The sequence below is a fragment of the Phyllobates terribilis genome, unplaced genomic scaffold (assembly GCF_046119375.1).
Source record: "Phyllobates terribilis strain yellow unplaced genomic scaffold, ASM4611937v1 Scaffold_12__6_contigs__length_324123572, whole genome shotgun sequence".
NCBI lineage: Eukaryota > Metazoa > Chordata > Amphibia > Anura > Dendrobatidae > Phyllobates > Phyllobates terribilis.
The window spans coordinates 279,941,295-279,969,009 of NW_027362772.1; the positions used below are offsets into that span (position 1 = coordinate 279,941,295).

Sequence of the window (27,715 nt, forward strand, 5' to 3'; positions counted from 1 at the left end):
CAGACTGACAGGAGTAGTAAGGCAGACCGTCGGACCTCAGACTGGCAGACAGGTAACAAGTATTCAGGCAGGAATCAGGCAGGTAACTGGCAGGTAACTGGCAGGAAACTGGCAGGTAACTGGCAACGGGACCTGAGGGCTGAAGCACAGGTGAGACACAGGTGCAAACAACATTGCTCGGGCACCTCCATTTTGGAGGAGGTGCCTTATATATGATGAAGTCCTCCGGCCATTGGCCGGGGACTCTTTAGGGCGGCGCGCGCGGCCCCTTTAAGAGGAGGGGAGCGCGCGCGCGCGCGCCCTAAGCACAGGGGCCGGGAAGGAGCGCGCGCTGAGAGCAGAGCAGGAGGAGGACGCCGGGACGGAGCGCGCGCTGACAGCAGAGCGGGGGGAGGAAGCCGGGCACGGAGCAGAGCGGTGAGGGGAGCAGCGTCCCTGCCTAGCAGAGGGCAGGGACGCTGGCACTACAGTGGGCAATACACGGTATTAAGAACTGGGGTATGTGAACTTTTGATCAGGGTCATCTGGATGTTTTTGGTTGTCATTAATATTTACAAAGAGAAAACACAGTAGTTTGACAATAAATGACGTCACCCAACCAATAACCATGAGTGGAGAAAAAGTTTTTTTGTTATCATTCATATTCTCTGAAACAAGGTCAAGAAAGCAAAAATTCTGCCGGGGCATGTAAACTTTTGACCACAACTGTAGATAAATGTCAGGTCATGTACTTGGGTGGAGCAAACAAAATGTAATTTTTTTTACGTAATAGTAAAACCCTGGATAGAATTGTCACTGAAAGACTTGAGTGTGTGGGTGGTCAACATACTTAACCTTAGCGATCAGTGCCAGGCAGTACTGTACGAGCATTGAGACCATGGATTCTTTACTGTAAAAGCAGTGACATTATGGAGCTCTGCTACATGATGCTGTAATAGTTGATTCACTAAAAAAAACTTCAAGGAGAACCTGTATGTCTTTTTTTGATAAATATAATATTATGGGTTACAGGTACTAGATTTTATGATGGGACATTGATTCAGGAAACTAATCTGATTGCCATATGTGGAGTCAGGAGGATTTCCCCCCTAATATTGGGCCATTAGCATCTGCCTCACGGGATTTTTGCCTTTATCTGGACATATGGTAAAATTTGAACTCATTGGACTTGTGTCTTTTTACTGAAACATTTGATTCGCATAAAAAAAAAATTGTGTGAATCAACTTTCCTGGCCGATTTTGATCGAATCTGCCAAATTAGAATTTTATGGGTTTTTTTTTCTACCAGTTGCAAAAATATTTTTAGGGTTACATCAAATGTGACTTTTAAAGGAGACTTCCACTTAATGAAATTATCCTTGTATGAGTCAGAGTATCTTTCCTGTAAATCTTCCATGTGATGCGGTTTGCAGTCGTACGTCCCCGGTGTGATGCAGCTTCCTGCACCGTGTTTGATGCATTGTTATGCGGAGTTTGTACTTACATCATGGGTTGATCAATATCACAGATGGCCTAACTAGAAGCCTCTGTCGATATAGCGTGGTGCATTAATGGTATGAGAATTGGATTATACAAAATAATATGATAAAATGTATGAATATCCCAACAGTTTTATTGCGCTTTACAATTGGCGATAAAATTTGTTTTAGAGCCGTAATGTTACTCCTTGATTATCGCTTGTGTGGGCTCTCAGGGGCCCAGTCATTTACAACCTTCCTACTGACCAAATATCTATTACTGCGTGTTAGAAATATGTTTTTCAGCATTTTTTGTGATTTTTTTTTCTAATTTTCCATAGCACTTTATACAGTAGAGTAACTAGAGTCCGATGGGCCCTGATGCAAATTTTTTTCCCTGCCCCCCCCTCAATGTTGGTCAGATATATGGGCCCTTGTAACGATCTAAATCTTATGAGGACATATGAGTTGCCTCCCTTCCCCCATTATGTAGTAATGTCCCCCATCCTGGTCTCCTGCCTGGTATATATGTCCCCCATCCTGGGCCCATCTCAGTATATATGACTCCCATCCTTGTATATGTGCCCCATATCCTGGCCCCATCCTGGTATGTATATATATATGTTTTTCCCATCCTGGTATATATGTTTTTCCCACCTTGGTATATATGTTTTTTCCATCCTGGTATATATGTCCCCCACCCTGGTATATTTGTCCCCCATCCTTGTATATATATATATATATATATATATATATATATATATATATATCCCCCATCCTGGTATATATCCTCCATCCTGGTATATATATCCCCCATCCTGGTATATATATCCCCGTCCTGGTATATATGTTCCCCATCCTGGTATATTTGTCCTCCATCCTGGTATATATGTCCCCCATTCTGGTATATATGTTCCCCATCCTGGTATATATGTTCCCCATCCAGGTGTATATGTTTTTCCCATCCTGGTATATATCCTCCATCCTGGTATATATATCCCCCATCCTGGTATATATATTGTCCATCCTGGTATATATCCCCCATCCTGGTATATATATCTTCCATACTGGTATATATATATCCTATCCTGGTATATATATCCCCCATCCTGGTATATATATATCCTATCCTGGTATATATATCCCCCATCCTGGTATATATATATCCCCCATCCTGGTATATATACAGTACAGACCAAAAGTTTGGACACACCTTCTCATTTAAAGATTTTTCTGTATTTTCATGACTATGAAAATTGTACATTCACACTGAAGGCATCAAAACTATGAATTAACACATGTGGAATTATATACTTAACAAAAAAGTGTGAAACAACTGAAAATATGCCTTATATTCTAGGTTCTTCAAAGTAGCCACCTTTTGCTTTGATGACTGCTTTGCACACTCTTGGCATTCTCTTGATGAGCTTCAAGAAGTAGTCACCGAAAATGGTCTTCCAACAATCTTGAAGGAGTTCCCAGAGATGCTTAGCACTTGTTGGCCCTCTTGCCTTCACTCTGCGGTCCAGCTCACCCCAAACCATCTCGATTGGGTTCAGGTCTGGTGACTGTGGAGGCCAGGTCATCTGGCGTAGCACCCCATCACTCTCCTTCTTGGTCAAATAGCCCTTACACAGCCTGGAGGTGTGTTTGGGGTCATTGTCCTGTTGAAAAATAAATGATGGTCCAACTAAACGTAAACCGGATGGAATAACATGCCGCTGCAAGATGCTGTGGTAGCCATGCTGGTTCAGTATGCCTTCAATTTTGAATAAATCCCCAACAGTGTCACCAGCAAAGCACCCCCACACCATCACACCTCCTCCTCCATGCTTCACGGTGGGAACCAGGCATGTAGAGTCCATCCGTTCACCTTTTCTGCGTCACACAAAGACACGGTGGTTGGAACCAAAGATCTCAAATTTGGACTCATCAGACCAAAGCACAGCTTTCCACTGGTCTAATGTCCATTCCTTGTGTTCTTTAGCCCAAATAAGTCTCTTCTGCTTGTTGCCTGTCCTTAGCAGTGGTTTCCTAGCAGCTATTTTACCATGAAGGCCTGCTGCACAAAATCTCCTCTTAACAGTTGTTGTAGAGATGTGTCTGCTGCTAGAACTCTGTGTGGCATTGACCTGGTCTCTAATCTGAGCTGCTGTTAACCTGTGATTTCTGAGGCTGGTGACTCGGATAAACTTATCCTCAGAAGCAGAGGTGACTCTTGGTCTTCCTTTCCTGGGGCGGTCCTCATGTGAGCCAGTTTCTTTGTAGTGCTTGATGGTTTTTGCAACTGCACTTGGGGACACTTTCAAAGTTTTCCCAATTTTTCGCACTGACTGACCTTCATTTCTCAAAGTAATGATGGCCACTCGTTTTTCTTTACTTAGCTGCTTTTTTCTTGCCATAATACAAATTCTAAGAGTCTATTCAGTAGGACTATCAGCTGTGTATCCACCAGACTTCTGCACAACGCAACTGATGGTCCCAACCCCATTTATAAGGCAGGAAATCCCACTTATTAAACCTGACAGGGCACACCTGTGAAGTGAAAACCATTTCCGGTGACTACCTCTTGAAGCTCATCAAGAGAATGCCAAGAGTATGCAAAGCAGTCATCAAAGCAAAAGGTGGCTACTTTTAAGAACCTAGAATATAAGACATATTTTCAGTTGTTTCACACTTTTTCATTAAGTATATAATTCCACATGTGTTAATTCATAGTTTTGATGTCTTCAGTGTGAATGTACAATTTTCATAGTCATGAAAATACAGAAAAAGCTTTAAATGAGAAGGTGTGTCCAAACTTTTGGTCTGTACTGTATGTCCCCCATCCTGGTATATATATCTCCCATCCTGGTATGTATATAATCCACATCCTGGTATATATATCCCCCATCCTAGTATATATATACCCCATCCTCGTATATATATTCTCCATCCTGGTATATACCCCACATCCTGGTATATGTCCCCCTTTCTGCCGCTGTTCTTTAATGCATAGAAAAAAAAATGATTATACTCACTTTCCCTCTGCTCCCCTGCCATGTGGCGTCCTCTTCTGAAACTGGCAGCTGACTTCAGCGTGCAAGCGATGGGAGTGCATGACATCACTGCCATGCTTCCCCAGTCACGTGCTCGCCAGCTGCTGGACTCTGATTGGCCGGCAGCGTGTATTGCAGCGCACAGACCTGGCAGGTCCCCTATGCAGCTACACACCACAGCTGAATGTGTGTCCGAGGAGGAACATCCAGTTGAAGTTTGCGCTGGCGTCAGCGGGCCCCCACCCACACGGGTCCGGTTGTGGTCGCTACCTCTGCGACCGCGATTTTTACACCCCTGACTTTATACATTGAAAATAATCCTGAAATCTTGCAGTTTTCACTCTGACTTCCATATTAGACTGATACTTCCTGTTCTGTAGAGATCATTTTATTATCATCACAGCCAGGATTAAAATAAAAGGTAAAGCTGGCCATACATTAATTTGGATGACAGCTGTTCCTCTCAATCACCCCATATGCACAAACGCTTGAGCATGCATTTATTCTCAATAGGGAGACTGCTTATCTCCTCAGAAAACAAAGCATTGGGCATGTTGCAACTCAATATGTCCAACCCTTTTTCTCCTTGACATCATCTGAGCGAAAGTGGGATGACCATCTGGTACACATTAGATGTTTGGGTATTGTGCAAAATAATAACACTTTCATGGTCGGATTGGCTGAGCATGCATGTGTTCTCAATGGGAAGAAGGCATGTCAATCGTCCCTGGTGACTGCTTATCTTCCTTGAGAACAAAGGAATGGGCATATTATCACAAAAAAGGTCCTTTCCTATGAATAATCACCCAATTAAGAGGCATACATTTCAGAATAGTCACACTATATCCATACACTAAGTTAACCAAATTACCCAGTAATAAGAAATGAGATTAAATTAATATAAAAATTCACATTTTTATAAACACATTGTTTAAAAGTAAATTAAAACAGCAAAACTGCTGATACATGAGGGACACAAATTCTAAATATATTTGGCTTAGATATATGTAAATCTTTTTAAATCGTGGTCATAGCTTTGAAACAGGTAATAAAGTGTTTATAATCACTTTTTGTTGTGAGTTGTGGTGTAGATCCTATTGTGTTTTTTTTCTAGGGTCAGATACCTTTATAAAAGAGTAAATGGATGGAATAAATTTCAAAAATGCGGGTATTTGCAAATTTAGCTGCATAATATTCATGATGTCAGGCAATGAATTATGGTTATCAATGTAAGAATCTGTAAGTATTTCTAAGAGGGTGTGGGGAGTCCGTAAGAAATACCCTTAAATCTCATCCCATATACCGCAAGGGGAGGCTGTAATGGTAAAACGGTCCTCAAAGCAAAAAAAACTGCATTATCTTAAATATTGCCATGAGTTCATGGGTGAGCCAAAAGTTCTTTAAATGCTTAAAGTGCAATAGTTCCACAAATGAAAGGTCAAAGACCCTCTTTACCTGTTGAGCCACTGGGTAAGAAATGTATGCATAGAACTGCGTCCCTCTGACCCGACGCGTGTTTCATCTTACAATGTGGCGCTCTGTTGCAGGCTTGTTACCACTGATCTGAGCGGATGAGAGAGTGCACTTACATTGTGTACAGTGCACATGGTGCATGGACTAGCCCAGCCCCTGAAATGAAGGCCACTGATGACGCTTTGTTTCAGAGAGGTGGCAGAGGCTGCGCCAGTGACGCTTCGTTTGAGTATTCCAGCATGCACAGTGGGCTCTCAAACGAGGCGTCATCAAAAAGGAAGTAGGAAAAAAAAAAAGCAGTTAGATAATGTAGTTAGGGAAGGATGGGGCATTTTTAAGTGTATTAGAAAATAGTTTGGATTATGGCATTAAATAGATAGGGATTTAGGATAAAAATTAATTTTCATTATGGACCACCCCTTTAATAATTGTATGTTCAACTTTAGTGCATCCCTCATTAAAGGGCTATTCTCAAAATAACAATATGGTTTTAGAATAATGTACACATATTCATTTATTTGTGCCAATATAACTTATTTTTAATTCTGCCATTTTGCACATATCACCCCCTCAAAAGATGCCCCTCCATGCTCTTTGTATGCTCCAGATGCCATTAGATCTTCCTGTAGTTCCTGGAGGATTATGCAGTGCAATCTCTCTTCGCTGGCTTCCTGCCAGCATAGCTCTGCTTTACGTCATTTTTCTGCTAGCTGGTTTTCAGCAGAGACCTACAGTCCTGCACTGCTGTGTTTTATGCCCGCAGCAGATTGCTCAGTGATGTGAAACTGCAAATTCTGCTCTGTTGATGCATATGGCAAAGGATTATCTGCTACAGAATTAAAGGGAATCTTTCAGCAGGATCTCATGCCCCAAACTAGTTATATGTGCTTGTAGCTCTTTCAAAGAGAAGTCCAGTAATAGCCATAGCCAGTCCGTTCCTCCATTACTGAGAAATTAGCATTTGAATTGATGTGCAAATAAGTCTGTACATCTGAAGCCTATGTTACTCCAGCTCTATTCTCCACCCAGCGCCATCTCTTCCTTGTTTACTGATGGCTCATTTGTCTGAAGTCACACAGCATAGAGGCTGTCAGTCTAGCAGGAGGAGGCGACGTGGGGCGGAGCATAGAGCTGGAGTGACAGAGGCTTCAGATCCACAGCCTCATTTACATATCAATTTAAACTCTGATTTCTCAGGAATGGAGAAAGGGACTGGTCATATAAAGGTATTGCTAGACTTGTCTTTGAAAGAGCTACACGTGCATGTAAATAATTTGGAGGGTGAAATCCTGCTAACAGATTCCCTTAATTCTACACTTAGAATAGCTTGATGATATGCCAGATATCTATAGTGGATGCAGCTGAGTAATATACTCAGTAATGTGTGACTCGTCACTAACACACCGGAGAGTGAGGGAGGGCTCTGCAGCACTGAGGAGAAGCAGGGTGCTACTGAGAAATGCAGTTTTAGCTGATAAGAATAGGATCATCAGTTTAGCTACGTGAAGCTGGATGCACAAATGGGGCAGACAGAGAGGAAAAAAGACACCATAGGTATGAGAAATAAATGTTATGTTGGGATTAGTCTGTATATTAACAATAAGTACTATGCATTAACTGTGCTTAAAGAAAAAGAATGCAATTGTGGGAATAAGCCTCTAAGTGGCACTAAATAAAAGTAAATTTCAGTGGATAATATTATTAAAGACTAAACTTAGTAAGGTCAGTGAGAAATCAATACAGTACTCAGGGTCTCTGAGCACGGCTGTCACAGTGCATTACTGCAGCTAATAGGCCTGTCATTTCTGCTGGTCATACAGCTACAGTGGAGAGTTGGAGGCTTTGATGAATAATTTGAGGCTCTGTGTTAGATATACAGTGGGTACGGAAAGTATTCAGACCCCTTTAAATTTTTCACTTTTTGCTTCATTGCAGCCATTTGGTAAATTCTAAAATGTTCTTTTTTTTCTCATTAAAGTACACTCTGCACCCCATCTTGACAGAAGAAAAACAGAAATGTAGAAATTTTTGCAAATTTATTAAAAAATAAAAACTGAAATGTCACATGGTCATAAGTATTCAGACTCTTTGCTCAGACACTCATGTTTATCACATGCTGTCCATTTCCTTGTGATCCTCCTTTAGATGGTTCTACCCCTTCATTGGAGTCCAGCTGTATTTAATTAAACTGATAGGACTTGATTTGGAAAGGCACACACCTGTCTATATAAGACCTCACAGCTCACAGTGCATGTCAGACCAAATGAGAATCATGAGCTCAAAGGAACTGCCCAAGGAGCTCATAGCCAGAATTGTGACAAGGCATTGATCTGGCCAAGGTTACAAAGGAATTTCTGCATTACTCAAAGTTCCTAAGAGCACAGTGGCCTCCATAATCCTTAAATAGAAGAAGTTTGGGACCACCAGAAGTCTTCCTAGACCTGGCAGTCCAGCCAAACTGAGCAATCATGGGAGAAGAGCCTTGGTGAGAGAGGTAAAGAAGAACCCCAAGATCACTGTGGCTGAGCTCCAGAGATGCAGTAGGGAGATGGGAGAAAGTTCCACAAAGACAACTATCAATGCAGCCCTCCACCAGTCGGGCCTTTATGGAAGCCTCTCCTCAGTGCAACACATATGAAAGCCCGCATAGAGTTTGCTCAAAAACACATGATGGACTCCCAGATTATGAGAAATAAGACTCTCTGGTCTGATGAGACGAAGATAGAACTTTTTGGTGATAATTCTAAGCGGTATGTGTGGAGAAAACCAGGCACTGCTCATCACCTGCGCAATACAATCCCAACAGTGAAACATGGTGGTGTCAGCATCATGCTATGGGGGAGTTTTCAGCTGCAGGGACAGGACGACTGGTTGCAATTGAAGGAAACATGAATGCGGCTAAGTACAGAGATATCCTGGATGAAAACCTCTTCCAGAGTGCTCTGGACCTCAGACTTGGCTGAAGGTTCACCTTCCAACAAGACCATGACCCTAAGCACACAGCTAAAATAACAAAGGAGTGGCTTCAGAACAACTCTGTGACCATTCTTGACTGGCCCAGCCAGAGCCCTGACCTAAACCCAATTGAGCATCTCTGGAGAGACCTGAAAATGGCTGTCCACCCACGTTCACCATCCAACCTGACGGAACTGGAGAGGATCTGCAAGGAAGAATGGCAGAGGATCCCCAAATCCAGGTGTGAAAAACTTGCAGCATGATTCCCAAGAAGACTCATGGCTGTACTAGCTCAAAAGGTGCTACTACTCAATACTGAGCAAAGGGTCTGAATACTTATGACCATGTGATATTTCAGTTTTTCTTTTTTAATAAATTTGCAAAAATGTCTACGTTTCTGTTTTTTTTCAGTCAAGATGGGGTGCAGAGTGTACTTTAATGAGAAAAAAATGAACTTTTTAGAATTTACCAAATGGCTGCAATTGTTAGAACCTTGCTGTTAGGTTTTTTTTCCTTTGCTGGTCACATGACCTTGTTGGCCTATTTAATCCTGCTCCGCCCTTCTGGCTTTGCTGGACTTCATTGTATATCTACTTTCTAGCTAGCCTGTGCTCTGTATCTAACTCTGTTAGTTTGCTTGGTCTACGGACCTCTAGGTTCTATCTATTTTGTTTGTTCGTCTGTCTGCTACTATTTCTGTTAGGAGGTGTCCCTTATTCCTCCCAGTCCTTAGTACTTGTAGGGATTCCCTCCCCAAATCTATAGGTCTCCGTACAGACTAGATTAGGACTTTAGCAGGTCTGATCGCAGGATCAGGTTCCCTGTTACATCGTAGGGATTCAGCTGAGTCTTATAGTAGGGACAGATCTCCTCTCTTTCCTTAGCTTTGGTAGCAGAACATAACAGTAAGTCCAGCCTGTAAATTCTCTAAGGAAAGATTTTTTTTTGTTCCATCATGGTGTCGGTTCAGGATTTGGCTAAACACCTGCAGGGACTCTCTCTGGAAGTGGCCGAGCTCCGTCAGCACGTGAGTAACTGTCCTGGAGCATATTTCTTGGAGCCTAAGGTATGTTTGCCGGATTTATTTTTTGGTGAACATCGAGAATTTTTTTCTTTTAAAAATGCTTGCTTATTGTATTTTCGTTTGAGACCCAAGTCCTCTGGGGATGAATCCCAGCGCGTAGGGTTCATAATGTCACTTTTGCGCAAAGAGCCTCAGGAGTGGGCCTTTTCTTTGCAACCTAGTGATACATGCTTCAGATCAGTGGATAGTTTTTTTTCTGCTTTAGGACTATTATATGATGATCCTGACCGTGTGGCATCAGCTGAGACTGAGTTGAGACGTTTAAAACAAGGATCAGGTAATATGGAAAAATATTGTACACATTTTCGTCGTTGGTCCACTCAAACAGGGTGGAACGATTCTGCTCTGAAAAGTCTATTTCTTGCTGGGCTCAGTGAAAAGGTTAAAGACCTGCTAATTGCTTATCCTACACCTGAGGATTTGCAACAGGCTATGCAATTAGCTATACGGGTGGACAGAAGACTGCGTGCTAGGGTTAATGAGAGCAAATCCTCTGCTATGTCAGTTTCTGGTTATGATAATGTGTGTACTAACAGTGGTGAACCGATGGAGATTGGATCGGTGGCACCTCGCTCTCAAGAAAAACACCGTCGTTTTTCAGAAGGCTTGTGTTTCTATTGCGGGAAATCTGGTCATTTGATTAAAGGCTGTGAGCTTCGTATGAAGAAAGAAAAAAAAATGGTCAGTCACGCCCGTATTGCCTGTTTAAATTCCAAGGGTATATTTTTAGCTGCTTCCACGATTGCTCAGGAAAAATTAATGGAATTTCGGGTGTTTGTTGATTGCGGGTCTACACTGAATGTTATTGATGGGGGATTCGTGGAAAAACTCAATTTAAAACCTGAACCTTTATCATCCCCCATTGCTGTGGTTTCTGTGGATGGCTCCCCTTTGAAGAATATTACTCTCAAGGTCAGTGAATTTCCTCTCACTATTAATGGTGTTCACCATGAGAAATTGGATTTGGTAGTGTTGAATAACTTGCCTTCTCCAGTAATATTGGGTTTGCCCTGGTTAAAATTTCACAATCCTGTACTGGATTGGTCTACCAGTGAAATTAAATCCTGGAGCCATAAATGTTATGACAAGTGTTGTAACGGGCGTATTGCAGCTTTGGATAGGGGAGAATTGCCTGTTCCTATTCAGGATTTTTGGAGAGTTTTTTCTGAGAAAGAATCGCAGGTTTTGCCTCCCCATAGAGACTATGATTGTTCTATTGAATTTGTCCCTGGAGCGACTCTTCCTAAGAGTCGTTTATTTAACCTTACTATTCCTGAGAGGAAGGCTTTGGAGGAATACATACAGACAAGTTTGGCCGCCGGTCACATTAGGCCCTCTAAGTCTCCTGTGGCGGTTGGATTTTTTTTTGTAAAAAAAAAGGACGGCGGTTTACGTCCTTGTCTGGATTTTCGTGAGATTAACAAAATTACGGTACGCAATCCTTACCCACTGCCATTGATTCCTGATCTGTTTAACCAGTTATTGGGGGCCAAGTGGTTCTCTAAAATTGACCTTAAGGGGGCATACAATCTGTTGCGCATGAAGGAGGGTGATGAATGGAAGACTGCTTTTAACACTCCTGTGGGTCATTTTGAGAATCTGGTTATGCCTTTTGGTCTTACTAATGCTCCTGCATTTTTTCAGAATCTGATTAATGACATCCTTAGACCTTTGATCGGTAAAAATGTGGTTGTGTATTTGGATGACATTTTGATTTATTCGCCAGATCTGGAGTCTCATTGGCGGAGCGTGCGTGAGGTATTACAGTTATTAATGGACAATTCGCTTTTTGCTAAGCTGGAGAAATGTGAGTTCGCTGTACAGAGAATTAGTTTTTTGGGCTACATTATCTCCAGCAAAGGTTTTGAGATGGATCCGGTTAAGGTTCAGGCTGTGCAGGAATGGCCTAGGCCTATTGGTTTGAAATCAATACAGAGGTTTTTGGGTTTCGCCAATTACTATAGAAAATTCATAAAAAATTTTTCTAGTATTGTCAAACCTCTGACTGATCTCACCAGGAAAGGTGCTGATGCGGTTCAGTGGTCTTCTGAGGCCATTGAAGCTTTTGTGTATCTCAAGGAGAGGTTCACCTCTGCTCCCATCCTTATGCAGCCTGATGTTACTAGGCCGTTTTTGGTTGAGGTTGATGCTTCCTCTGTGGGGGTTGGCGCAGTATTGTCTCAGGATAACGGGGATGGATTACATCCCTGTGCATTTTTTTCAAAAAATTTTTCGGAGACTGAATTGAATTACGATATTGGTAATCGGGAATTATTGGCTATTAAACTCGCATTTGAACACTGGCGCCACTTCTTGGAAGGTGCGGAATTTCCCGTTCAGGTTCTTACGGATCATAAAAATCTGATATATCTTGACGCTGCCAAGCGCCTGAATGCCCGTCAGGCTAGGTGGGCACTGTTTTTCTCGCGGTTTAATTTCTCCGTTACTTACATCCCTGGTACTAAGAATGTTAAGGCGGATGCCTTGTCTCGCAGTTTTTCTCCCATAGTCGGTGCTGAGAAAGAGGAAAACATTTTACAAGAAGGTGTTGTGATAGCTGCTTTAGACTCCGTTTTGGAAGATGAGATTCTTAAAGCTCAGGAGAATGCCCCATCTAACACTCCTCATGGGAGGTTGTTTGTGCCTGAGACCTTTAGGAGAGATTTGTTTGTTGAGTGTCACGAATCTCGGTTGGCAGGTCATCCCGGAATCTCTGAGACCAAGAGACTGGTGGGTCGCAGTTTTTGGTGGCCTGGATGGCAGAAGGAAGTCATTAAGTGGGTGCGCCAATGTACTATATGTGCTAGATCTAAGTCCTCACATACTCCTGCTGCGGGGTTGCTTTGTCCTTTGGAGGTCCCCAGTGCTCCTTGGACACATTTGGCTATGGACTTTATAACTGACCTTCCCCCCTCTGAGGGTTTTACTGTCATCTGGGTGGTCGTGGACCGTTTTAGCAAGATGTGTCACTTGGTTCCCTTCGTCAAACTGCCCTGCGCTAAAACTCTCGCTAAGGCCTTTGTCAAGGAAATTGTCAGACTTCATGGCGTTCCTACTGACATTGTTTCTGATAGGGGTCCTCAGTTCGTGGCTCGTTTTTGGCGTGCCTTTTGTGACAGGTTGGGAATTCATTTGTCGTTTTCGTCCGGATATCATCCTGAATCTAATGGCCAGACAGAAAGGAAAACCCAGGATGTTGAGCAGTTCTTGCGTTGTTTTGTGGCAGACAATCAAGAGGGGTGGTCTGAGTTTCTGCCACTTGCCGAATTTGCTCTGAACAATCATACATCTTCTTCTGCTGGTTGTTCGCCTTTTTTTTGTTGTTCTGGGAGACATCCTTCGTTTGGGTCGTTCTCCAAGTTGGGATCTGCCGTGCCTGAGGAGGAGAATTTTTCCGGTGATTTGGAAAGAGTTTGGACGGATGTGCGTGGTAATCTTCAGGAGGCCAACAGAAAATCTAAAGACTACTTTGATAGGAAACGACAGGAGGTTTTGTTCGCTGTTGGTGACATGGTTTGGTTGTCCTCTAGGAATCTGCGGTTGAGGATTCCTTCTAAGAAATTGGGTCCCAAGTTTGTAGGGCCCTTTAAGGTGCTTCAGGTTGTCAACCAATCTGCTGTTAGGTTGGAGGTTCCTACCTCCTGGAGAATTAATCCGGTCTTTCATGTCTCTCTGTTAAAAAAAGCTGTTGTGTCGGATGGTGACGCCTCTGCCTCTGTTCCTCCGGTGGTGGAGGACGGGGAATATGAAATTTCTCGCATCCTTGACTCTAGACGGTATAGAGGTAGTTTGCAGTATCTTGTGGCCTGGAAAGGTTTCGGACCCGAGGATAACTCTTGGGTGAGGTCAGATGATGTTTCCGCGTCCAGACTTATCAGAGCGTTTCACAGGAGATTTCCTGATAAGCCTGGTCCTAGGGGATCCGGAGGATCCTCTTAGAAGGGGGGGTACTGTTAGAACCTTGCTGTTAGGTTTTTTTTTCCTTTGCTGGTCACATGACCTTGTTGGCCTATTTAATCCTGCTCCGCCCTTCTGGCTTTGCTGGACTTCATTGTATATCTACTTTCTAGCTAGCCTGTGCTCTGTATCTAACTCTGTTAGTTTGCTTGGTCTACGGACCTCTAGGTTCTATCTATTTTGTTTGTTCGTCTGTCTGCTACTATTTCTGTTAGGAGGTGTCCCTTATTCCTCCCAGTCCTTAGTACTTGTAGGGATTCCCTCCCCAAATCTATAGGTCTCCGTACAGACTAGATTAGGACTTTAGCAGGTCTGATCGCAGGATCAGGTTCCCTGTTACATCGTAGGGATTCAGCTGAGTCTTATAGTAGGGACAGATCTCCTCTCTTTCCTTAGCTTTGGTAGCAGAACATAACAGCAATGAAGCAAAAAGTGAAAAATGTAAAGGGGTCTGAATACTTTCCGTACCCACTGTATGAAGAATTAACACCATAGATACATTTTCTGGGATAAATTAGTAGCACATCTCTGCAATGCATGTTGCTTACTTTTTGGTTGTAAAGTTTGGGACTTTTAAAGCAGCGTACGTGTCTTTTCAGAATAAGCTTTTATGTGTGTGTATGTGAGGAATAACATTATGTCAGGCCATTATGCCAGTATTCCAGTCTCCAATTTTCAGTTGTCCCTGAGCTAGTTGATAGAGACTATCTATTATAATGCCTCCCATACACAGCACACACAGATATGAGGGATTCCTGTTGTTTCTCTATGTAGCACATATTCATGGAGGACATTATATAGCAGTACTGAGCAGCAGTTTAACTTGATTCCAGCTCTGGGGGTGAGATAATACACTTACTAGAAATAAGCAGCCCCTCCTTCTCTTCCTCTCCTTTCAATAGGCAGCTCACTATTCTTCAAAGAGTTGGCAGTGAGTTTGATTTTTCACATTGGACAGTGAGTTCAGGAAGCAGGGAGAGGAAAAGAAGTGGCTCAATAGTGGAGAAAGAAGCAGGTTTCTTTGATAAGATCGTCTACAAAGTTTCTTATATCCACTTGCACTATTAATCTATGTAAAGTTTGTGGGAATGATGGTGACCACTAAGAACTGTTTGGACCACCTACCAAAATGCTCACTTATTGCCCATCACTTTCCAGTCCAACTTGTGATATGGTCCAAGCACAATCAGGACTGTTGGCACGTCCTTCACTCTTCAGCAGTAGATAGAAAGGGGGGAGAGGATATCGATGCCCAAGGGCTACATTTAACAAACAAATAAAAAAGATCAAATTGCGCCCAGAAAAAAAACGTTACTATTTTTACCAGTGCGGAATTCCATAATCCTGTCTGTTTCATATTAGATCTATTAGACCTCAATACTGGACTCATTCTTTGTCTCCAAAGATTCGTAGATATGACCCAAAATACAATCCTAACCAATGTGGAACCATAGTATGTGGATTGTCCATTGACATCTATTGGGAATTTTTGGCTCCAAATTGATCTGATAATTCTTGCTGTGTTTTTTTTTTACATTCCATCGGTGCAGAAAAAAGCTGGAGCCACTTATGATGAATACAGATATTATCGTTCTTGTTTTAGACTAAGATACAACACAGACAAAAGAAATGCTCATGTGAATGAGCCAGAAGGAAACTATATGTTTTCTATTCTTCCTTATATAATATATATACTACCCAGCTGCTCATCTTTTGGACTAATAATGTATCTTGAGCCCATGGGGAAATTTATCATGGTGGCAATTTTTGAAGCCACATTTAATTGTGTCTGGGTCACAATTATTTGCACCAAATTTATCAGAGGGTTGTACCATGTTTGATAAATTCGGTGCATTTTTCTTTTTATGCCCACCTAATGGAGATACAGTGCAGACCAAAAGTTTGGACACACCTGCTCATTTAAAGATTTTTCTGTATTTTCTTGACTATGAAAATTGTACATTCACACTGAAGGCATCAAAACTATGAATTAACACATGTGGAATTATATACTTAACAAAAAAGTGTGAGACAACTGAAAATATGTCTTATATTCTAGGTTCTTCAAAGTAGCCACCTTTTGCTTTGATGACTGCTTTGCACACTCTTGGCATTCTCTTGATGTCGTTCATAAACCAGAGCAATTTGGGTCTTGTTACAAATAATTGCAGATGAAGCTGCTTGAGGGTTGGTATGATCGCCTGATCTGTCTTTGTACTGGAGAAGTATATGGCATGAGTTTGTATAATAGCTTCACGTTTTGGCCCCTAGTCCAGGGCCGTAACTACAACCGGGGCACTGCCCCGGGGCCCCAACCACCCAAGGGGCCCCATACTGATGGTAAAAAATTGTATTTTAATACTTTAATTTCTCATAAAATACCCAGCTCCTATATTCCTGTCAGACAATGTCACCCGGACATTGTCTGACAACAATGCGTAGCAGGCTTCACCACGTTCCGCACAACCTCTAGTGATTGAAATGTTGAGGGGCCCCACTATGAAGTTTTGCCCCGGGGCCCCGAAGTTTATAGTTACGGCACTGCCCTAGTCATCAAGCAACATGGCCCAAATGTAGCAAAAAATGATTATAAAATGCAAAATGCTACAATTAGGTTGCATGAGACCGGCATAATCTTTATGCAAACCTAATGTAGTGCCAGTACTTGTGAAGTCTATTTTGATCGGGATAAACTAATATTCTAGGGTGGTTAGTAATAACCAGGGGCGGACATATCATTGGTGCAACCTGTGTGGCTGCACAGGAGCCTAATTGGTAAAGGGGCCACATCCAGCTCCAATGCAAGTGAAATTGTGCATTATTGAGCTGTAAAGGGCCCATACATTGTTTTTGCACAGGGGACCTCTCCTGACCATGACCACCAGTGGGGCTGGAGCCGGGTTGTGTAATTGTAACCTCATCCAAAGGGCAATGCAGACCTTCCAACAATGTGATCTTTGCAGTCCAAGTAGTTTTTTTTGCTTTGACTTGTGCAATTATGATTTATTGGAAACATGACAGCTACCTGTCATATTAATAAATGGGCAACTGCAGAACGTGTCTTCCGCTGCAAAGCAGCATTTCTGAAAGAGTCCGTATGGACGTATTATGAAAAGCAGGGTGGATTTTCCTGGCTCGGCAGTAACTATTTCTGGTGGATGTGATTGCATTTTCATGCGGGAAAGAAACATGGTATTCATTACCCTTGAAAGCTCAGCTTCTGTTTACTAGCGTCTTTAGAAATGTTGAAGGTGATTGCTGAAAGGGAAAATATTGAACCTGCTAAACATAGAGGAGTTTACAAGAATGCATTTCCAGATAACAGAAAATGTTACCGCGGAATGTATTGTATCGATTGTAGTGGAGCGAAGGAAGGGTAATGTATCCATGCGCTGACTGCTACACATGGTATATAGGAGCTAGGGCTACATGGCAACGTTTTGCTATAAAGCGCAATGCATCCAATAAAGAGGAACAGTCGTACCCTGCAACCCAGAATCTGCAAGATACTGTTATCAACGCAAATCACAAAAAATACAAATAGACCTAATATTTTGTGACTTGCTTGTACCTTACGACTAGCATTATGCTGTTATGTGCAAAGACATTTGTCAGGGCCTATGCTGCTCTTTGCAACGGGCACCAACGCTGACTCTTAAAAGTGATCCTAAAACGGACACATCCCTCTCTGACTTAAATGGAATCTGTCAGCAGGTTTTTGCTATTTAATCTGAGAAGAGCAGTATAATCTAGGGGCAGAGAACCTGATTCCAAGGATGTATCACTTGCTCAGCAGCTTGCTGTAGTTTCAATACAATGAGTGTTTTATTAGCAGGAGATGATCACTGCAGGACTAGGCGCCTTGTGCAAAGCAGTCAAGCTAAACTGTATAACCACCACTGATTGGAAGATTTCTGTGTATACTGTGCATTGTCAGTTAGCTGCCAATCAGTGGTGGGGGCGGGGCTACACTGATTAGCTGGACTGCTGTGCATGTGATACCTAGTCCTACAGTAATAATGTCTTGCTGATGAAACACTGATTGTATTGAAACTACAGCAGGCTGCTGAACAAGTAACACATCCCTGGAATCCGGCTCTCATCCCCTACATTATGGAGCTCTTCTCAGATTAAATAGTAAAAACCTGCTGACAGAGATTCCCTTTTACTATATCTTCTGGCATATGGGCAGGGAAGGTCCAATGTGAACAAGCCATGTGGGTAGCATAGACTTTCCAAATTGGATGCTCAAGATAATTCTCAAAATTAGGCTTCTGACAATACCTCTGTGTTTTCAGTAAGTTTAGCAGTAGTTGGGACAGGTAACCTAAGTCTTTTTCACTTGGCTTTAATGGTGGGATTAAAAAATTGCCACAGCTTTGATTTTTTTTTCTCTGATCTTCTTTAAAGCGCACCTGTCAGCAGGATTGTGCTCATTAAACTACATACACTGTCAGATGGGCGACATTACACTGATTAAAATGATACCTTGGTTGATGAAATCCGTCCTGTGGTTCTTGTGCAGTCTTTACTTTCAGCGATCATTAGCTAATGGGATATCCTAGCATATGCAATCACTTACTGAGATGGGAATACCCCTTTTAAGGCTGATATTTTTTTTCTCATTTGGATACATTTATTCCTAAATTTTTCCTAATAATCTAGGTTACATCCTGTATCCAGACTAGCTGCATTCACCGATTTGCAAGATTGAGAACTAAAATCTCCCAGCATCCCTTGTTGTCTTTAGTGCAGGCACAGAGGGGCTGAGTGTTCATTTGCAGTTTGTTTAAAAAGTCACTTTTCTTTTTTATTCTTTATGACTTTTTTTGTGCCAAATTCGTCAAAGTAGAGCATGCGGTTGTAGAATTTTTGCACAAAATCTAAAATGCTCTGACATTTTTTATGTGAATATTTCAATGTCAGCGAAAATGAGAAGCATTATGTTGTGTGGGCACTTAGGGCCGAGGGTAAATAATTAATAAGTGGTAGCGGCAGCTCATCTGCATCAAAGCTGGATCCAGTTTCAGAGCATTGTGTAAATATCATTGTTGCTCCTCAACCAATTTTCTTTCCAAAAATATCAAAACCTAGATTGCTTTATATTTATAGTCCGGTTATATGTCCTCACGAGTCCTTGAGCTGGATTCTTGTGTTCCTGTTAGCTTTTGGGAGCAGCAAGTTGAGAAAAGTTCACCTCTTCCTCTCCTCTTCGGCACGTTTTCTGCTTGGTGCTAGCCGGTCATTTGTTGGTGCGCCAGAAGAGCCGGACTGAATCTGTTTGGTCGACGCATCCTAAAAATTGGTTGAGGCTATTGAAAAAGGAGTCAGGTCTAGTGGAATATGACAAGAGCTTGTGTAAAATATTACAGATGCGTGATCTGGCTCGGACTCGCCCATCGGGGAAACAGGGAATCCTCCGGTAGGCCCCTCTGCAGGGCCAGCTCTGACCGATTTAGAAGGCTTTCCCCCACATACATTAGCACAGCTATGCACTGCCCGACTAATCCGCATCCATAGGGGAAGGCTCCCTCCTTCGCCTTCTGTGCTGACCCTGACAGTAACACCCCTCCTGCACAGGTGTCTGTCGGACTCTGAGCACCGAGCCGGCAAACATTTGTAGATGTGACATTTCCAGCCCCACTCATCTCCAGATGTTGTAGTGGAGCGGGATTACCCTTTTAGCTTATCTTTAAAAATAGTTACTCAGTTTGGTGACCTTTGTTTTAGACATTTTAGGGAGAAGTCCGCTTATTGGCCATCCCGACCAGTTGAGTTATATGACAGTCACCCTTAAAGGAGTTGTCAGATGAGAACAAATTAACACCTATCTGCAGGGTAGGCGATAACTTGCTGATCGGTGGAGGGTCCGAGCATTGCGACCCCACACCGATCAGCAGAACGGGCACTTTTATCCTGGGCAGTGTGCATGCTCGACCTACACTCATACAAAATTAATAAAGTTTTAATTCAGGTGTCCAACTTGTCGCACCATCCTGTAATGGGATAAAAGTTCCCCTTCAGGAGTAAAAGTTCCCCGTTCTTCCGATCAGTGCAAAACTCAGTGGTCGGACCCCCACTGTCTAATGTGTATGGCGGTGTCCCGACTTTCCCCATATGGCAGATGTTACAGAAGGATTGGGATGTGGGATTTCAGCACGCCCAATCCTTTTGATCCCATAATAAAATACTCCGCCACTGAAGATCTCCAGTCTATGAGGGGGTCGGGAGAGATATCCGGACAAAAACAGCCATAATTTTCTAACCCTTAACAACCGCTTTTAAAAATATTTAACTTCTTAGATATGGATCGGATATGGGTCGCATATGTACCACAATGTTAATAATGGGCTGTTCTACTTTCTCACTTGTCCTTTATGCCTCCTTCTTTCCTCAGTAACATTGGAAGACATTGACTAATGACGCTGGGAGGAAGGCGAACCATAAGGGAGATGAAAATAGCTTACTTTATATTTCCTTACAAAAAGGACAATCTATTTTTATTACCGAATAGAAGTAATTTGACCACAAAACCATCGGACTGTTCTAGACGTGGCACGAAAACACAGAGGGGTCCAATTCATTATTGCATTATTTGCACCATTTTGTTTGCCCATCTTTTATGTTTTTTGACTGTTTTTATTTTGCACCTAATTCTTCTATTATTTTAAGCCTTTTTTAAAGACTATCTTATAAGTGTTGGCCTGATTATTTTTAATGTTCATCATAGTGGACAGAGTTTGGGATTTCCAGATGTTTTCGACTGAATCATCAATTGCAACATTTTTGCATGAATGTGATCCAGGTCTCCCACCAACCCCCGGAGTAACTTTATGCACGCCTGAATTTTTGTGGCGAAGTTTGCGATTCTTCAGTGGAACATATAAGTTTTTTTGCACTAAAAAATTACAAAAAAGGTTAAAGACAAAAATAAACAGCATTTTTGATTTTGTGCAAATTTCATGAACCACTTGTGCCATTTTGAAAAAATGTCAATGAATAACCACAATCCAATCAAAAAGACTGGATTCACTACTTAGTAAAGGTGCCCAGAACCAAAAATAATATAGATCAAGATAAGGTTCTGGCACTCAAATAACAATAGCACAGAGGTCGAAGGTTCTTTTTATGTCCTTTTATTGATGTACATACAGCGAAATCCAAGTGCAAAAAAGAGGCTCCTGCCCAACTTTTCAACCCACACGGGTTTTCGTCAGGGGCTTTAGAAACTAGTTCCAGAATATGTGAATACAAAAATGAAAAACAAAGGTATCAATAACAATGTAGGTAAATCATCAAAGTTAATGTATTTATATGATATATACATAAAGAATTAGAATCAGGTATGAAACAAGAGACAGTCCAAAAAAAGAGACTCACAAGGTGTCCATAGTGTCCCTGTTTTATAATATGAACATAAAGTGATAGATATAGGTGCTGGAATATATGTCAGATATGAGAAGGAGGATCAAGCGACAAAGTTTGCAATTTTTATGTGATTTTGAAGCAATGGTGCACAGTGAAAGCAATATGAAAATAAATTCGCTATGATTCTAGAATGTCAGGAACACCATATGCTAATGTCACTTGTGGTGATAAAAACGAAAAATTTGTAATACCCATTTAAATTGAAGATTTAGAGAATATAGGGGAAACTATCCAACAGGTACCGTATTTTTCGGACTATAAGACGCACCGGACCATAAGACGCACCCCAAATTTTGGGGTGAAAAATAGGAAAAAAATATTTTTTATAAGATGGGGGTCCATCTTATAGTCTGAATAAGTACGGTATCTTACCTGGGGGGTGGTGGAGCGAGGGTCACAGGAGGCAGGGTCCTTCAGCGGGAAGTTGCAGTGGAGCAGGATTGCAAGGCCCTCCGTTCCCTCCCTCAGGAACCCGGCGGCTGCAGCAGAAAACGTGAGATGCTGTGGGGCCTGTGCCTGGCTGGGGCTGGGGCCTGTGCTGGGACCCTTAGCCTGGCTGGTTCCTGTGTCGGGCCGGGGTCTGGCCAGGTTCCTGTCCAGGGTTGGGGGCCTGTGCAGGGCCGTTGCCGTTAGCCTGGCTGGTTCTTGGGCCAGGCTGGGGGGCCTGTGCAGGGCCAAGGAGCCTGTGCTGGGCCTGTGCAGGGATGAGGGACCTGTGGTGGGCCTGTGCAAGGCTAGTGCTGGGCCTGTGCAGGGCTAAGGGGCCTGGGCAGGGCTGGGGTACTTGTGCTAGGCCTGGGCAGGGCTGGGGGACTTGTGCTGGGCTTGTGCAGGAATGGGAGACCTATGCTGGGCCTGTGCAGGGATGGGGGACATGTGCTGGGCCTGTGCAGGGATGGGGGATTTGTGCTGGGCCTGGGCAGGGCTGGGGGACTTGTGCTGGGCCTGTGCAGGGATGGGGGACCTGTGCTGGGCCTGTGCCAGGATGGGGGACCTGTGCTGGGCCTGTGCAGGGATGGGGGACCTGTGCTGGGCAGGGGGACCTGTGACGGGCCTGTGCAGGGGTGGGAGACCTGTGACGGACCTGTGCAGGGATGGGGGTCCTGTGCTGGGCCTGTGCAGGGATGGGGGACCTGTGCAGGGGTGGGGGGGGCCTCTGCCGGGCCTGTGCTGGGCTGGGGGGGGCCTCTGCCGGGCCTGTGCTGTGCGGGGGGGCCTCTGCCGGGCCTGTTCTGGGCTGGGGGGGCCTCTGCCGGGCCTGTGCTGGGCTGGGGGGGGGGCCTCTGCCAGGCCTGTGCTGGGCTGGGGGGGCCTCTGCCGGGCCTGCGCTGGTGGGGCCTCTGCCGGGCCTGTGTTGGGCTGGGGGGGCCTCTGCCGGGCCTGTGCTGGGCTTGGGGGGCCTCTGCCGGGCCTGTGCTGGGCTGGGGGGGGCCTCTGCCGGGCCTGTGCTGGGCTGGGGGGGGGCCTCTGCCAGGCCTGTGCTGGGCTGGGGGGGCCTCTGCCGGGCCTGCGCTGGGGGGGCCTCTGCCGGGCCTGTGTTGGGCTGGGGGGGCCTCTGCCGGGCCTGTGCTGGGCTTGGGGGGCCTCTGCCGGGCCTGTGCTGGGCTGGGGGGGGCCTCTGCTGGGCCTGTGCTGGGCTGGGGGGGCCTCTGCCGGGCCTGTGCTGGGCTGGGGGGGGCCACTGCCGGGCCTGTGCTAGGGGGCCTCTGCCGGGCCTGTGCTAGGCTGGGGGGGCCTCTGTCGGGCCTGTGCTGGGCTGGGGGGGCCTCTGCTGGACCTGTGCTGGGCTGGGGAGGGCCTCTACCGGGCCTGTGCTGGGCTGGGGGGGCCTCTGCCGGGCCTGTGCTGGGCTGGGGGGCCTCTGCCTGGCCTGTGCTGGGGCTTGTGCTGGGCTGTGAGCGGCGTCGAGCGGTGAAGCAGAGCGGCCTGCGCGGCTTTCCGGTAGCCGCAGCCATCTTCCTGATCCTAATGTGATCTACAGTAAAATGGCCGCCGGAGGTACCGGCCTGCGCATGCACGGCTCGGGCGGCCATTTTCCTGTAGATCGCGGCCTCAGTAAGACACCGGCACACCGGAAAGCCGCACAGACCGCGCTGCTTCACCGCCCGACGCAGCTGACAGCCTGACACCGGCCCCAGCCGCTCGGACTCACCGCCGCTGCAACCTCGTTCCCGAAGGAGGGAGGGCACCCCCGCTCCACCACCACCGCAAGTATTCATAACATTCAGACCATAAGACGCACCCATTTTCCTCCAAATTTTGGGGGGAAAAAAGTGCGTCTTATGGTCTGAAAAATATGGTAAATTGTGGATAGACTCTTACATTAAATATGTATGGATTGAGTTCACAATATACTGAGCTGTTATTTCATTTTAGCTAAACAGGGTAATCCCCAGTTTAGTATACAGGTTGTGGCCACATTCTATTTCATTGACCAACTGGTATGTATAAGACTTCCCCTAGGCCCTTTATTTTTCATGTTTTTTGTAGTCCACCACAACCTAATATTTCTTTTCACTATAGGACATACAATATCCACTATCCACAGTGAATTCAGACCGTATATTCTCTAAATCTTCAATTTATATGGGTATTACAATTTTTTTGTTTTTAGCACCACAAGTGACATTAGCATATGGTGTTCCTGACATTCTAGAATCATAGTGAATTTATTTTCACATCACTTTCACTGTGCACCATTGCTTCAAAATCATATAAAAATTATATAATGTATATATCATATAAATTCATTAACTTTGATGATTTACCTACATTGTTATTGATACCTTTGTTTTTCATTTTTGTATTCACTTATTATGGAACTAGTATCTAAAGCCCCTGACGAAAACCCGGGTGGGTTGAAACGTTGGGCAGGAGCCTCTTTTTTGCATTTGGATTTCGCTGTATGTACATCAATAAAAGGACATAAAAAGAACCTTCGACCTCTGTGCTATTGTTATTTTGAGGGCCAGAACCTTATCTTGAATGAATACCACAAGACAAACAAGGAAACGTGACTTGACAAAAATGTAAATAATGAATTGAGCCCAGAACCTTTTTGTTTTATTGCAAGTGTCAGTGATAGATCAAAGCAATTTATGTGGATTACCACATAAAATGATTATTTCTGTATGGGAATAGAAAGCAAATGATGAAAGATTTTGGAAGATTTGGATGATGTTGCTCTAAAGAAAGGTGTTATATTTCTTCTATGAGTAGACCTTGATCTTTTGTGTGTATTGAAAAATACCCATTGAAGCCAAAGGCTGCAGCTTAACTTACATAGAACCTGGAGAAAACCCACTGGAGCCACAGGCTGTAGTTCAACTTACATAGAACCCGGAGAACACACTGAAGCCACAGGCTTTTGCTTAACTTACATAGAACCTGGAGAACACCCAGTGAAACCACAGGCTGCAGCTTAATTTACATAAAACCTTGAGAAAACCCACTGTAGCCACAGATTGCAGCTTAATTTAAATAGCATCCGGAGGACATCCACTAGAGCCACAGGATGTAGCTTAACTTTCAGGTGTCAGTGATAGAACAAAGCAATTTATGTGGATTACCACATAAAATAATTATTTCTGTATGGGAATAGAAAGAAAATGATGAAAGATATTGGAAGATTTGGATGACGTTGCTCTAAAGAAAGGTGTTATATTTCTTCTATGAGTAGACCTTGATCTTTGGTGTGTATTGAAGAATACCCATTGAAGCCACAGGCTGCTGTTTAACTTACATAGAACCTGGAGAACACCCACTGGAGCCACACGCTGCAACTTAATTTACATATAAACTGGAGAACACCCACTGGAGCCACAGGTTGCAGCTTAATTTACATAGAACCTAGAGAACACCCACTGAAGCCACAGGCTGCAACTTAACTTACATAGAACCTGGAGAAAACCCACAGGAGCCACACGCTGCAACTTAATTTACATATAACCTGGAGAACATCCACTGGAGCCACAGGTTGCAGCTTAGTTTACATAGAACCTGGAGAACAGCCACTGAAGCCACAGGTTGCAGCTTAGTTTACATAGAACCTGGAGAACACCCACTGGAGCCACAGGTTGCAGATTAATTTACATAGAACCTGGAGAACATCCATTGGAGCTACAGTCTGTAGCTTAATTTAAATAAAACCTGAAGAACAACCACTGGAAGCACAGGCTACAGCTTAACTTACATAGAACCTGAAGGAAACCCACTGGAGACACAGGTGGCAGCTTAACTTACATATAGCTTGGCAGTAATGCAATATTTTTCTGTTATATAACAATGATAATATGTAAGAATTGTATATATTTATAGACCATTGAGAGAAGCAGGAAAAGTTGCTAAACTTCTCATGACCACCAGAATGCAAATCACATACTTGTGGGCTCATGATGACTGCTCGATCAAGAAAGAGAACAGCATATTGCACTCTGTCTGGACATGGTAATTTGCAGTCACTGTAAGTAAATTTAGCTGAAGCCTTGAAAACCCCTTTAATGCGTTGAAATATGGGTATATATTTTATATATTGCCAATTTGAAATAATTCCTGATCTGCAGGTAATTTTCAGATTTTTATACTCCGTTATCACTGACTAAGGGCTTTTTGTGAAGGTCAGAAAACAGCGGCTTCATCTGATGTGGTTAATCCGCATCTTAGGATGTGTGGACTAAACCTGGCTGCAGCGTTGCCCATGCTTTATGCTTTTATTACTACTAATATTACACTATTATTATACTAATATTCTACTCTATTATATTCTTATTTAGGATCTGCGGTACATTTTTTGCACTAATTTAATGTTACAGCCTGCTATAAGGATGATCATTACCACTTTCGTCTTTTTCCAGCTGCGTTACTTGCACATACCTGCTTCTCATTGGAAGTCAATGTAGGGAAAAACCCTCAGGTCAAGGCTCGGAATGGAACAGATATCGGCCTGATGTGCATATTTACCACCTGCATTGGTTTTGAGGATGTTACCTTCTCCTGGGAATACAGGGCATACAATATGTCAACAAAGCCAGAAATAGTAAGTACATCCTATAGAAATGACCTTCATGCTGGCAATGTATCTTAGATAAACTCTTGGGAGACGTGGCAATTTTTTATTTTTGTGCTTTCATTTCTTTCTCCTCTTCTTCGAAAAGTTATAACTTTTTTTTTTATTCTTCCGTCCATATAGCTTGTATTTTTCTTTCTCGGGGACCGGTTGAAGTTTTGAATGGCGCCATTTATTTTACCATAAAACGTTCTTAAAAGTGGGAAAAAAAAGTGCAATTCCGCCATTGTTTTTTAGGTGCCCTTTTTAACAGCATTCATTGCGCGATACATTTTTCAACATGATTCAGGTGACGATTATGGTGATGGCAAAGTAGTTTTTTTTTTTTTTTAAAGAATTCTAAACTTTGTGTTACCATTTTCCAAGACCTATGAGTGAGATTTACAGGAGTACCAAGATGGTGGTGACAGAGACCTTCAGCAAGCCCCCAGCTGCTATGGCAAGCCATCAGCACTGCGCTATTACATCAGGGACAGGGGATGGTAGTCGGGAGCAACTTTCCCCTACTGTTAGGGCTCATTCAGAGGTCAGTTATTTCTGTACCAGGTCTCTCCATGTTTCCACGAATAAAACTCTTACCTATTATCAGTGACATAACTAGAGTCTTCTGGGCCTGGAGCAGAATTTGGACATGGGCCCTCACCTGCATGTTGGTCAGATGTATGGGCCCTTGCAGCACTCTAGATTTAATAAAGACGTGTTCACCCTCCATGTAATATTGTCCCCCACCCTGGCCCCTTTCTGTAATAATGTCCCTCATTCTGGTCCCCATCCAGTAATAATGTCCCCCATCCTTGTCCTTTCCTGGTATAATGACCCCTATCGTGGCCCCTTTCTGTAATAATGTCCCTCATTCTGGACCCCATCCAGTAATAATGTCCCCATCCTTCCCCCTTCCTGGTATAATGACCCCCCCATCCTGTAATAATGTCCCCTATCCTTGTCCCTTCCTGGTATAATGATCCCATCCTGGTCCCTTTCTGTAATAATGTCCCTCATTCTGGTCCCCATCATGTAATAATGTCCCCCATCCTTGCCCCTTCCTAGTATAATGACCCCATCTTGGCCCCTTTCTGTAATAATGTCCCTCATCCTGGCCCCCATCCTGTAATAATGTCCCTCATCCTTGCCTCTTCCTGTTATAATGCCCCCCATCATTTCATAATGTCCCCCATCCTGGCCCGTTCCTAGTATAATGACCCTCATCCTGGACCACATCAAGGTATAATGACCCCCAACCTAGTATAAAGACTCCCAT

General features: G+C 43.6%; 1 protein-coding gene across 1 annotated transcript in view; it reads left to right on the top strand.

Moving 5' to 3' along the window:
* The window catches only part of SCN4B (sodium voltage-gated channel beta subunit 4), a 61,518-nt gene that overhangs the window by 15,270 nt on the left and 18,533 nt on the right, over positions 1-27,715 (top strand). The window contains exon 3 of the mRNA XM_073657056.1: positions 26,246-26,427. Within this exon, the coding sequence (XP_073513157.1) occupies positions 26,246-26,427 (182 nt within the window). The remainder of the gene's footprint in view (positions 1-26,245; positions 26,428-27,715) is intronic.